This window comes from Podarcis tiliguerta, assembly GCF_965153285.1.
Source record: "Podarcis tiliguerta genome assembly, chromosome: 8".
Classification (NCBI taxonomy): Eukaryota; Metazoa; Chordata; class Lepidosauria; order Squamata; family Lacertidae; genus Podarcis; species Podarcis tiliguerta.
Window position 1 is genome coordinate 37681839 of NC_139541.1, and position 13424 is coordinate 37695262.

At 44.8% G+C, this 13424-nt stretch overlaps 1 protein-coding gene across 13 annotated transcripts in view; it reads right to left on the bottom strand.

Annotated features, from left to right (window-relative positions):
* Positions 1 to 13424, bottom strand: part of GSE1 (Gse1 coiled-coil protein) — a 425723-nt gene that overhangs the window by 4498 nt on the left and 407801 nt on the right. For all 13 annotated transcript variants that reach the window (XM_083451810.1, XM_083451805.1, XM_083451799.1 and 10 more), the window contains 7 exons: positions 11358 to 11950; positions 8608 to 8720; positions 6820 to 7090; positions 5521 to 5628; positions 2925 to 3299; positions 1186 to 1452; positions 66 to 169 (listed from right to left, as the gene is read on the bottom strand). In XM_083451810.1, coding sequence (XP_083307936.1) covers positions 66 to 169; positions 1186 to 1452; positions 2925 to 3299; positions 5521 to 5628; positions 6820 to 7090; positions 8608 to 8720; positions 11358 to 11950 — 1831 coding nt within the window. The remainder of the gene's footprint in view (positions 1 to 65; positions 170 to 1185; positions 1453 to 2924; positions 3300 to 5520; positions 5629 to 6819; positions 7091 to 8607; positions 8721 to 11357; positions 11951 to 13424) is intronic.

Here is a 13424-nt window from a genome sequence, read left to right on the forward strand (position 1 = left end):
TGAAGCACAGAACAGAAAAAATGACATTAGAGCTGAGATGCAATTGGTGTTGAATCCACACTCACCGTCATAGCGTGCGATAGTTGTTCTGCAGTCAGACTGAGATTGTAGTGCTGGGCCTCCAAGCGTCTGCACTGGGTTTGCAGCACTTGTCGTTCCAAATTTTGCTCTGCAATCAAATTTAGAGAATTTGTCACTTTTCAGTACCAGGCTAGGTTCCTGACAAACTACTGGTACTCATGCAAGAGGCCTGGTTTGTATATCACACTAAGCCAGACCACGGCTTAGTGCAAATGCATGAGCATGCAGGCTCCTAGAGAGAAGAGTGTGGCTGCTTTCTTCCTCCCCTGCCCTGGTTGTTCTGCTGATATACTAACCTATGGTTTGGCTTACTGAGTCATATGAACCCAAACCTCATGGTTTAGCTCTCCTGGAAAAACAATGAGCTGTAAATAATAGGACAAACCTTGATTTAAAAAGCTCATGGTTAGCCTGGAGAGAACTCAACCACGAACCCACGTTCAGACAGCATGGTAAGCCAAGCAGTGGCTGTCTCTCTTGGGAGCTTGCATGCTTGCACTATGCAATCAGACCAGTGAAACTGAAGTGGAGAGCATCTGTAGTCTTAAAAACTCAGTACTGTAAAGTATCTTGAAATTTGCCCTGTCTTAAACTATGAAAGATGCTTCTCAAGAAATGAAGGGCACTGAGGAACTTAAAATAGTACAGTCAAACGTTTCGGCTCCCAAACGCCAAAAACCTGGAAGTAAATGCTCCAGTTTTCAAACATTTTTTGGAAGCCAAATGTCGAATGTGACTTCCACTTGAGTGCAGGAAGCTCCTGCAACCAATCAGAAGCCGTGCCTTGGTTGTCGAACATTTCCAAAGCCGAAGGGGCTTCTGAAACGGATTACATTCGACAACCGGGGTTTGACTGTACAATAAATCTCTTAACAGAAAAGGAAAAACTGATCCTAGGCAACTTTGTGTCCACAAAGCACAGGGTGTTTCTTACCAGGACAAAACACTCTTCTGATCTTGACAAAGAACACATAAGCATATGTTCACACAGGAATAGCTAAGATTGGAGCAAAGTAAACAGCAATAGCCTGCTCCAACTTTTTTCCCTTTGCATCACTGGGAAACAACTTGAGGCAAGGGATCTCCTGAATCAGTGCAGCTTACCTTCTATATGTTCTTGGTAAGCCTCAAAGATGGCTTCAATCCCCTGCCATTTGGGTCTGGGATACTCCTCTTCCTCCTCCTCTTCCTCCTCTTCTGAGTCAGAGACCTTTTCATGCTCTGGGGGTATGAAACCCTTATGCTGAGAGTCTTTCTGGCCATTCTGCTGTGGCAGAGACACCCAACTTGAAGTCTGCAACTCCGGAATGTTATAATGAATGGAGGCATCAACTTTGTGGTTCTGCTCTGCGGAGTGTGCCACTGCATTTCCTAGAAGGCAGCATTGCAAGAGGTAAAACATCTGCATTGCATGTCCCTTTTGACTAATTTCTGTGTTAGGACCAGCTGCACTTAAACTTCAAAATGTTTACGTCAATACAAGGTAAGATGGTTGAAGTATATTGCCCACCTCCCCACTTACATATCAAGGGTGTGGATTACCCATACTCTGGAAAAAATGCACTATTGCTCTGGGATGAGATCCAGGTGGTTGTAAGCACCTGCACCCACAGTGGAAGATAAGTTAAGCTAAAGCAAATGAAGAAGCCTAGACACATACACTGCTAGAAAAAGCAAATTCTCTGCAAGAAGTAATTTTGCATCAAGCTCTTCCATATCACATTAACCCATCGTTGCAACTTGCTCCAATATTTGTGCAGAATTAGTTCCAACTACAATTACAAGTATCACCCACAAGGAACTATTAAAAGCAAGACCCAAATGATGGAGTCCACACACACTCAGGGGAAGTGTAAAGGAAATAAAAAGGGAAACCATTGAGGAATTCTGGGGAGGGGGAAGGACCAAAAGACTTGTCAAGGTCACAGAGCAGTCAGACGTAGAGAAGAATTTAAGAGTTCAGATGGCCAAGCTTAAATCAAGTGCCCAAGAAATATCCCACCACCTCTTTCAAAATAGGACTGCTGAAAGGGACATTAACAGTTTTAACAATTTCTACTCAAGATGTTATCTCGGAGGAAAGGTATGTCACCAAGATTAATGCTCTGTATTCAGTACAAGAGACGTTTTCAGGGGATTTTACTATCTCTCAGACCTAGTCAGTGAAAACATTTATGGCCCATACCTTCAGCTGCTGAATTGGTATCTCCTATTGGCTGCCTTAATTTTTTTTATTTCGCTTTTGACTAACAGCTGCTGCCAACACACTGTAACAACTTTATATTCTGCACTTCTGTCCACTGAAATTAATGAGCTTTTCACTATGTGAGCTGTATTTCCAGGGCATTTCATGAAGTTATCATATTTACTACTGCCTACTGAAAAACATTCAGGCTATTCTAGCAAGAGAAGCAAATGATAATACCGAAAATATTAAATGTCTGTAAACAGTTTTATGTGGGCATACAACATTTGTTCCAAGTATGAATTGGGTTGAAATCTATACCAGGCACTCCACTGATTCTGTTCCCCATAATGATCACTATTTTTTCCCCTATTTGGAATGCACTACGCATTGAACGTACTTCAAGCAACTATCCCCACAATGGCTTTACTAAACATTGAAACTGGATTGTGTAGAGTCTTGGCCTATCTAAAATGAATCCATGTAAAATCTGCATATCCAAAACTTGAATTATGCAAGCAGCAAGGAAACCAATCCCAAACTGGGCTCAAAAACTGACCCTCATAAGCCAAAAGTCCTGTGCATTTCCCTTATCACTCAATCACATATATCTCTGGCAAGATGTTGGCACTACTTGCCTCCTACAAGTTGTCATTACCTTTGTGTTTCTGCAACGCTTTCTGTGTGGACTGCAGCACAGACTCGTGGAATTGATGTGCAAACTCCTCGGCTATAAAGGGCTCCCATGGCTTGTTCTTCCCATTCATACTGTGTGATAACGGCACAGGGATGTCCTTCGGCAAAGAACCTCGGACATAGTTAAGGATGCTCAGGCTTTTCTTGGCCATGTGCCCATCGCTCAACTTAGGCTTCTCTGCAGAGATAGGAGCCGGCTCCTTGGACCTTGGAAACTCATGCGGTCGCAGCTGTTCCATTCTGCTGGGCTCAGCTGTCTTCTGAGAGTCTGGCAGCGAAGCAGCAGCAATGCTGACTGGTTTCTCTGAATCCACAGCAGTTTGCTGTACTTGTGGCTCTTTGGGAAAGAAAGAAAAACAAACAAAGTCACTCGGGGCAGCCACAGTGCTGCTTCGATATAAATTCCCTTTGTCAAGAGTTCCGTGACTGAACAAAAGGGTTCTGAAAAACAAATTACCATTTTGCACTCTGTGGAGTTACTGTTAATTCTCTGGCATAAAGAAATAGAACAGAAACACTCCTTCAGTTGGGATGCATAACTTGGGTGAGTATTTGTTTCTTTCCTAAAATAATAGACGCTTACAATGCCTTTGATGACATATTGTCAAGTGCAAATTGGGACTTGTACTCAGCTGACATGTTATCCCTTGGTTGCTCTGCTGCAAGAATACTGCAAAATTTACCTTGAGGTAGCTACAAGACTCTCTTTGAACATGGGAGGAAACAACAACTTTGCTCAAGGCAAGCAAATCTGTGTGCACAAATAAGCTGCCTCATTTGAGGAAGCGTGCTAATGCGCGCTTGGCACGCTACAGATCTGGGGTAACAGAGTTTGGGGGTGCAAGGACACTCAGAACTGCTAGAGTTAGTGAATGCTGGAAATGAATAAAGGGGTAGAATTTAGCTGATTTTTTGGAGTATGAAGGGAAGATGCCAGACATTAGATTTAAATTACAGGCTGAATGCGATTAGAAGGAGAATTAAGTGCCAGGCAATTAAAGAACAATTGACCATGCAGGTGCTGTCCTTGCCCCTCCACCTGCAGCTGTGTGTTAGCAAAAGAAACAACAGTGTTGGGAGGGGGAGGTTACAGGAGGTGTGACATCACACAGGAAAAATGTGTCCTGTAAAAAAAAACAACCAGGTCTGGGGAAGGTTGGGTGGGTGAGCAGATGGAAGGAGAGGGTTTTTTTTGTTTTTTGTTTTGTTTTTTGTTTCATTGGTTTTGCAAGGTGTGCTGGCAACAAGAAGAAGGAAGTTGGGAAGAACTCCATGAAGCACTGGCTGGAGGAGGTTGCATCAACAGACTGGGTGCTATGACTGGCTGCTGCTTTGGACCCAAGCTTGCTGTAGCTATCAGAGGAGCCATGGGGGATGCTCTTTGGGTATAGTAATAAATTATTATTAATAAGTTTTGTTTATTCCCCAGCCACCCTTGGCAGCTTCCAGCACACATAAAAACATAATAAAACACCAAACATTAAAAACCTCCCAATACAGGGCTGCCTTCAGATGTCTTTTATAAGTTGTATGGTTATTTATCTCCTTTACATCTGATGGGAGAGCATTTCACAGGGAGGGTGCCACTGCCCTGTGCCCATTTCCCTGTAACTTCACTTCTCTCAGTAAGAGAACCCCTCCACTGAAGGCTTTAGGTGTAAATATGTGTAAAATAAAACATTTCTTAAAGACACTAGTCTTCTTGTGCCTTGATTTCCCAATGGAAACACAACGCTAGGTGAGTGCCTGCAACTCCCTGGAATCTTCCTACTGCTTGGCAGAGATGGGGTGGGGGTGGCACACAACCTCTGTAAAGCCCTGAACAACCAGGTTACTGCCTGCCCTTGTAGAGCTCTGTACTTTCACGTAGAAATTACACTCTGCACCCTACACAAAATAATAGGGCAGTGACAAAATGGGCATTTTATACTTTCTTATTGGTTTTAAGTTGTATTTTTGTTTTAATGGATATTTTTACACTGTAAATAGCTTACACTCCTTAGAGATTTTTGAAATATTAAATGGTTTAAAAATGCTTTTACATAAAATAAAAAGATGCAAATACCTCCCACCAAAACTGTGTGAGCAGTGTAGGAAGTTACATGCAACCCAGCCCTCCTGAGCTTGCAGCTTCTGGCATGTGCCTATTGTTGGGTTATTTAAGAAGCAGTTGGAGATAATGAGACACAAGGGGCACTCCCACCCCTCCCTTTGAGGTTTCTGTAAAGTCTGGCGGCAGCTGCAACTCATTTTATACATACTTAGAAGTACGCCTCATTGAAATCAGTGGGGCTTACTTTTGAGTAAATGTGTACTGGTTTGTGTTGCAGATCCAGTTATTGTAAGCACACCACATGTTCTGTTTTGGCAGACAAACAACACTCCTGTAATCGGGCACTCAAAACGTCTCCCTGGACTTAATCTGCCTGGTTTACCCTAGCAGAAAGTCACAGACAAGGATAATCAAGTCCACTGGGACATCTTTCAGCCTCAAGAAGCCCCAGCCAAGAAGGCATCAATCCCTTGCTGTCACACAGTTGCCATTTATAGCCACTTACCAGGTTGGACGCTACTAGGACTGTCCCGTGGGGAGGTTTTCACTGATACTGCTGTGGAGGCACTTTTCTGTTTCATGGCATGGAACATCTCCACCAGCTTCTCTGTATCTGAAAAATGAGAAGCAGTGAGCAAAACTGGCTTTTGCTCAGAGGCAAAATGAAAGAGGCCGGACTGATGCACAGTCCCAGAGAGCAGCTCTCTCCACTCCTGGTTAGTAAAGCCTGCTCGTTTTTTGCTCTTGGCTCTTAATAAGAAAATCAAACACCACATACTTTCTCAGAAAATATACTGCACTTTTTAAGAGTTACCAAAGCATCACACACATATCATCACTAATCCTCACAACTGTGCTATAAAGACCTGTATTTTATTGTATTTTTTTCTAATTTAAGACACATAAACCGCTTAATCATGAGCATTTCTATGGGATGCACATAAAAATAACCTTCGCGGAAAATAAAACAATAGAAATTCATTGCAAAAACTAAACACTACCTTAAAATGCCTGCTGGACCAAGAAAGCCTAAGTCATGTGCCTGACATTTCAGCAAGGAAGATGCCTGTCTAATTTCAGTTAGAAGGGATTTCCACAGGCTTGGATCCACAAAAGTGAATGCATGGCTTCTAATAGTTACAAGCCATGCATCTGAGCCATGGGGGAACACTAACATATACACCCCACAATAGTTCAGTGATTGTGTAGGGATATAAGGGATCAGGCAGTCCTTAAGATAGCCTGGACCTAATTTGTTAAGGGCCTTGAACTCAAAAGCTTGTACCAGCTGCCCATATGCTGTTAAGCACCAGAATATTGAGTTTAAGGTTAAGCTGAGATCTGAAGATACTTCTTGGTAGTCCCTAGCCCATGCTGTTCATCACAATGCTACACCAATACTACCAGGCTGTTCTCTCTTTCTTAAGACAATGCCGTGTAACAACTGCAGGGCAGCAGCAGGTTTTGGCACTAGACAAAGGCCAGATCCACACTTTTCCTTTAGTTGTAATGTGGGTTGCTTCTGGAAGATGAGGCTTTGAGAAGTCAAGTGGCCTACAGTCCAATTTCCAAGAGGCCATTTCACATGACGCTTGACCCTCATATACAAGTTTAAACAAAAGTGCATGATTTTTTCTGCATTCCTTGGACACACTGGCTTGCAGACTGCAGTTTGTTCAACAGATTCCAAAAGGTACAGAAGTGAGATGCTCCTCTGTATGGCCTTTGAACTTACCAGACCCACTTAAACTTCCCTCACATCCTGGAAGATCTTCTACCCATCTTCCCACAAACCAATACTCACCTTTCCGTTTCTCAGCAGTAATGTGGGTTAAATTGAAGGTGGTAAGGAATCTCTTCTTCTCCTCAAAGTTTGGGCTGTTGTTCATTTCATCAGGGCTGTAACGTGTTGAGAGCACAAAACGAGGAGAGGGTGTCTGGCGTTTATTCTGGACGCTAGGTGGCGAGGGGCTCCTCTCTCGCAACATTCTCCGCCGTTTCCTCCGCTTTTGAGTCAGCAGCTCCTCCTTCTGTTGTTGGGTGGTCAGTCCAAAAAGCTGTAGGAACTCCAGTTTCTGGAAGAGCGTAACAAAGGGATGCTCATTCAGATGGTTTCTTTTGCTTAAAGGTATACATCAACCAGTGTTTCCATGATATTAGTTCTAAGGTGAAGTATTTGCTATCATTTTGTTTAAAGAAACCACAGGAAGTCTGCATTGCTCAGTAAAGGATTCTCTTTTCAAGAGAAACACCTAGCTGCCTAATTCCTTACAGTATGCCAACTGCACAGAAAAGGAGGTAAGTTATCAATGGCCTATCCAAATACTTGACAATATTCAGACAGCCAAAAAAAGAAGAAGAAGAAGGAAAAATAGGTAGAATGTGCTTGTGCTTCACTTATGGGTGGGCAAACTTTTTGAACTGCATTCCTTGTGGAGTGATAAGAGTGGGTGAGGGTAGTTGAGACATCCATTACCGCCACTTCTCTCTCTCCCGCCTCACATACAAAACACCCACCCATTCACACAAACAGAGCACTAGATAACCATTTGTTGTTGTTTTTAAAATCCTCTTTCTGCCAAAACATGCAAGTGAAAATATGCTTTGAATTTTTAAAAAGAGATAATACAGTATACCAGTGCCCATTTATTGGGAAGGTGGGTAGGAAGGGTGTGCAGTAGCTAATATGTACTACTGTTGCTACCTCTTTAATAAAAAAAAGTGATAAACTGCATTTGAGCCTCCGCACTCCTGCTGGCTCTTTACTCTGTGCTCTTCCCTCTTGAGACTCAGAAGGCAGTGACTGAAGCATCAATAGAGTTGAAGGAGGAAGTGGGAAGAGAGTCACTCTTTTTTACTTCCTCCTTCAACTCTAGGAGCTTTTCCAGGCTGAGATCAGCATTCAGTCCTCAGCCTGGAAAAATACACAGAGCTGGGGGTAGGGGGAAAGTGTCGCTTGCAAGAACTTGGGATTTGTGGCACTGATTGGAATTTGCCCTGAGATATTGAACAAATCATTTATATTTGGAACATCACAGACACCCACTTTTCAACTCAAGCATAAAAGGTAAAGGGACCCCTGACCATTAGGTCCAGTCGTGGCCGACTCTGGGGTTGCGGCGCTCATCTCGCTTTATTGTCCGAGGGAGCCAGCGTACAGCTTCCGGGTCATGTGGCCAGCATGACTAAGCCGCTTCTGGTGAACCAGAGCAGCACACGGAAACGCCGTTTACTTTCCCGCCGGAGCGGTACCTATTTATCTACTTGCACTTTGATGTGCTTTCAAACTGCTAGGTTGGCAGGAGCAGGGACCGAGCAACGACAGCTCACCCTGTCACGGGGATTCGAACTGCCGACCTTCTGATCAGCAAGTCCTAGGCTCTGTGGTTTAACCCACAGCGCCACCCGCGTCCCTCAACTCAAGCATATTTGCTCTAAAAGACAGATAATAGTGTGATGTTAGCAAAGTTCAGTTCTTGGTTTTAGGTTAGCAAGTGATCTTACCTGGTGCAGCTAGACTTGTCAACTCTTGCAAATCATTATGGACCAGAATTAGTCCATAGTATTATGTGAAGTAAGAGGTGGGGCTTACCTCAGAGGAGGTGTCCAACTTTAATGGGGGTTGTTCTGCAACACATCGCAGGTGGGCTCGTACTTCCTCTTCATCGCTCTCATCATAAGAGTCATCCAGATCATAGTAGTAACCTGTACATAATAAAGCAGAGAAGGCCAACTTGAAGGTTGAGGGAAGCTGCAAATGTTTTACCTAGCACCATCACAACCTTGTTTTGTTTTTGTTTTCCTGTGGCTAAGAGACACTATCTAGTCTATAATGGAATATGGTTTAGAGTAAAAACTGGGCCCAACCATAAGGGCTGTTTGCATCCTAGTGGGTTGTTCTCAGGAGCAGCTGAATGAATTGTCATCACTGTTCTGAGTGCGCAGGCAGAGCCAGATAATGTTACAGCAAGGGCAACAGACTATGTTCTCTGGGCCTCTGATTCAGGAAAGATACCAGCCTCCTGTACAGATACATGTCTGGGGAAAACAGGCACAGAATCCTACTGAGGTTTGTTTGTATTCTGCCTCCTGCAAAAAACGCAGTTATACAAAACAAGATCAAATTTGACCAGAAAAAAATGAAATGAAAAGCTCAGAAGGTAGGCAGGTGGAAGCCAGCTGCTTGTGCAATGCAATGACTGTGCTGTGGTCCCTTGGATGTATGGCTGCTGTGCCCATAAAAGGAGGCAGTTGGCTGTGAATGCCCTGGTGCTCTGAAGCACCTGCTAAACAGTGAGAAGCCTGGTTGCCTTGTGCGCATGTGGCAACCAGGAGGTGCTAGGCAGATGAACATGGTGGGGTGCTAATGATCAGGCCAGGACTCTTCCCAGTACTGAACAGGCTTGCATGCCAGATTCCTAGATTCAGTCCTTCATGCTTCCCAGTCTTTGCAGTGAGCGCATCTGTGTACTGCAGGAGCAGCCACTGTTAATGCTCTGGCATGCCACCATCACATGCTCCCAGTGGCACAGCAGCTAACCATGATGCTAGCTGGCATAGGTTAGTGGGGCAGCCAAAGAAGAAGGAGGCATCTAGAAGGCAGAGAGAACAAGCTGACTTATGCCCAAAGGGATGTGAGCAGCTACAAGTAGAAAACAGTAACATCACACAATGGAAACTGCAGACCCTGTGTGCGAAACTCACCTTTCCCAACTAAGTGCCTTGCTTTTTTCCTGTTTGCTAATCCCACTCTGGTTTTACATTCCAGATTAATATTTAAAGCTGCTTTATTAGTCTCAGTTCATCATTTATTAACTGGAGGCAGGATTTATGGAGCAACTTGGACAGTGTGCCCAAGGCAGGCAAAGTGGGTGGGGGGAAAGGAAGCAGCCTGCCACGTTAGAGGGTCAATCCATTTCTGATATGTGATCCAAGCTACCGGGGCTTTGATAAAACCCCAAAAAGGCTGGTTTTCCCTGAACATTACACTCTTCCTTCTAGACATTACAAATTCAAGCCATGCTTTTAATTTGGGACAAATGAGGCAACTTGCCTACTGGAGAAGCTTTATGCAAATCAAGGGGTAGAATATCTCAGCCTCAGATACAGCCTTTTACTCATCCTTCAGGCAGCAACACACTTTAATCCGGCTTCAGTGGATCTCTTCCTAAAATCTGGTGTATTCAGTATTTGCTCTTCCAGGTTTCTCTGTCAGGAGGACAATTTGAACAGGGTGCTTTTTCCGGACACCACACAATAGGATCCAAATGGAAGTGGATCTCTTGATGCATTCTGACAGGTGTGGGATTTAGATTGGATTACTAGAGATTATACTACTAATCTCTAGCAGAAAACCACTTAAATATTACTATTATACTAAGTATTACATTTTTATAATCAATCAGTAGTGACACAATGCTTACAGCAAGGTGTTTGACAAGGAGTGCCTGAACCTACTGTTTGGACATGTCTCCAACTCCAAATGGGAACTGGAAAGTAAGCACAATGAGGAAAATGTGTTCCTGAATCCACTTTTAGGAATTTCTGTATGCCTACTAAAAAAGCCTTGAGCAACCAAAGTTTGCAGTGCTGTGCTGCTTTTTAAAATAACAACATAAAAGTGTGTTGTTGTTTTTTAAAAAGTGCCCCTGCCAAGTCCACACCTGGCTACAAAGAATGGCACCTGGAGGCTAGCAGGGTCCCTACTACCAAAGCACACACTGGCTGTGAGCTTCTCTCCATGCCCCCCGCCCCTAGCCTGGCACAAGGGAAAACATCAAATCTGAAGGAGGGACACCTTTTTCTTTTTCACACAAGTTCCTTGGTACTAACCAAACCATACAGCTCTGCTGTAGGGACTCTTTGGCCGAGACTTCCTTCACCTGAGAGCCCACGAGGGCTGTGTGGCCTCCTGACACTTCTAAGCACCTCCCTTTGCTTTTCTGCAGTTACGTTATTTAGTGCTCTCTGTAAGAAAGCTGCAGAAGATGGGCCTTAGCTGAGTGGTACAGCAACTATCTTGTATGCAGAAGGTCCCCAATTCAATCCCTGGCACTAGCTCCAGGTAAAGCTGAAACGAGTCCCTGCCTGAAAACCTGCAGAACTGCTGCCAGTTAGTACATATATAACACTGGACTAGATGGACCAAGGGTCCAACTCAATATAAGGCAGCTTCCTGTGTTTCCTATTTTCCTGAGGATGACTGAGACGTCTACTTCCAAAACTGAAGTCATTTAAAAACTCTGTGCAGCCTTCCCTTTTCCAGGAACAAGACTTGGTGGGGAGGCATTCCGGAGTGCTGGATGTATTGTAGGCCCTTCCACAAAGGGTCTGTGCACTGACCTTTCTCCTGGGCTTCTCTCCGCCTTTTCTCCTCCAGGTCCAGCTTGCTGACCAACTTCCGGTGCTGTTGCAAGAACTCGTCGTAAACATACATGGGGTCATGGCTTCTGGGTAATGGATGCCGATAGGGTGAGCCTGGCTTGGCGTTCAAGCTCATGTCAACCAACTGCCCACCCTGTGAGAGGGAGGCCCTCTGCTGGTTCAATATGGTCTGTGTGGACTTTTCCAGTTCTGCTAAGAAGGGCCCATGGGAAAAGCCACTATGCTCTGCCCCGCCAGGGTCCCGAGGAGGCTGGAACTTCTCCAGGGCTTCTCTTTTCCTAGCCCCTTCCTCGAGTTTCTCTGGACAGTACACCCGCTCGACCTTCACAAGGGGGATGGCTTGCCGACTGGACTCATACTGGGTGCTGTGGCTTGGGAGAGGGTGGCTTTCCTGTATCCTTCGTGCCTCAGAAGTGTCCATCAAGGAGACAGGGTTCCAGAGGGAAGTGGGGACAGGATGGTGCTGAGGCTTAGGAGAGATAAGTGGAGGGGGGCCTCCAAAATGCTGTGGTTGGTCTCGACTACTTGGTTCAGGGCGGTTTGGTCCCGATCTGCAAAAAGGATAGAGGTACAATTAATTAACAAAGCATGCAAGGTAAGTTCTTCAAATAAGTGCTTTTCACTGTGACTAAGGCCACATCTGCACCATACATTTAAAGGATTCCTTTGCCACTTTAGCAGTCATGACTCTGCCCCAAGGAATCCTGGGAGCTGCAGTTCATTGATGGGGATGAAAGTTGTCAGGAGATTCCCTCTTCCTCTCACAGAGCTACATCCCCAGAGCTTCCTGGGATTGATTGTTAAACCAGCCTCACAATAGTAGCTCTGTGAGAGGAATAGGGGTCGCCTAACAACTCTCAGCACCCTTAGGAAACTACAGTTCCCAGGATTCTTTGGCAGAAGCTGTGACTGTGCTCTAAGAGTGCTTTAGATGCATGGGGCGGATGTGGCCCAAGTGTCATCTTGGTAAGTAGCAGAAGGCTCTGTGGTCAGAAAAATGACAGGCTGTTCTTCATGGAACCCTCTCTAATGTGAGTGATGGACACTGAATCTACTGCTAATTCCTATGGCAGTTAATTTGTATTTATTTTTGTGTTTGTAGTTTTCTCAGTGCTTTGTTATGAACTGCTGAGTATAATGTGTGCAGGAGAGTAGTTTGTAAATAAAGTGACTGACAGACTGACAGGATGAGATGTCTTGTGCCTGCCTGCAGTATGTCATTCTGAGATATCACACAGCCCAGTAGTCCACCCTCTGCTATAACTGAACAAGGCCTGTGCAGTGAGCTGCAAAGCAGAAGGGCCAACCTGGAGCATCAGATTTCTCATATAAAGCTATCACTGGAGGGCAGTTTGGCTGGGAATATGTACGTGCATGCACATCTGTATCTGTGGGAGGCTGGGACTGGGGTGACACCTAGTGGTTTCTGGACTAGATGCAGAAAGAAACTAGGTAAGAGGAAACACAAAAATGCACACGCACACAAACACCTTGTCTGCGCTCATTTCTCATTATTCTTTGTTATTCTAACTGATCTGCCACCCTCACTGAGAATCCAGTACTTCATCAATGGGCAATGACTTTGTCAAGGCCACTTACTCAGCAGTGGAGGCTGTTCCGTTAGGCTGAGCAGGGCAGTGCTCCACCAACCTCTGCCCCCAACCAGCCCCGGCCTGCCTGTCAGCTTCCTCCTCCTTAGTTTCAGTGATGCTCCTTGTAGAACTCACCAGGAAGGAAGAGGATAGGAACAAAACTAGAGTTAGTTGGCTCTGCCTGTCACTGGCTCTGGTCTCTCTGCCTTGCCAGTCCCAGTGGGCACCAGCCACTGTTATCAGTTGCCTATATTGCTGAGTAGGATTTGAAAATTCCATCTGTAAATTTGTGCTCGATTAAGGAGGGAGAGGATACGGTTCCCCCCAAATATATTAGATCTACAAAGAAGTGCATGGATTAAAGTTACAGGACTTTTGGTTAATGGGAATATTGTCAGCACTGACAGATCCTGTAGGGCTTGGGGGGTGTACC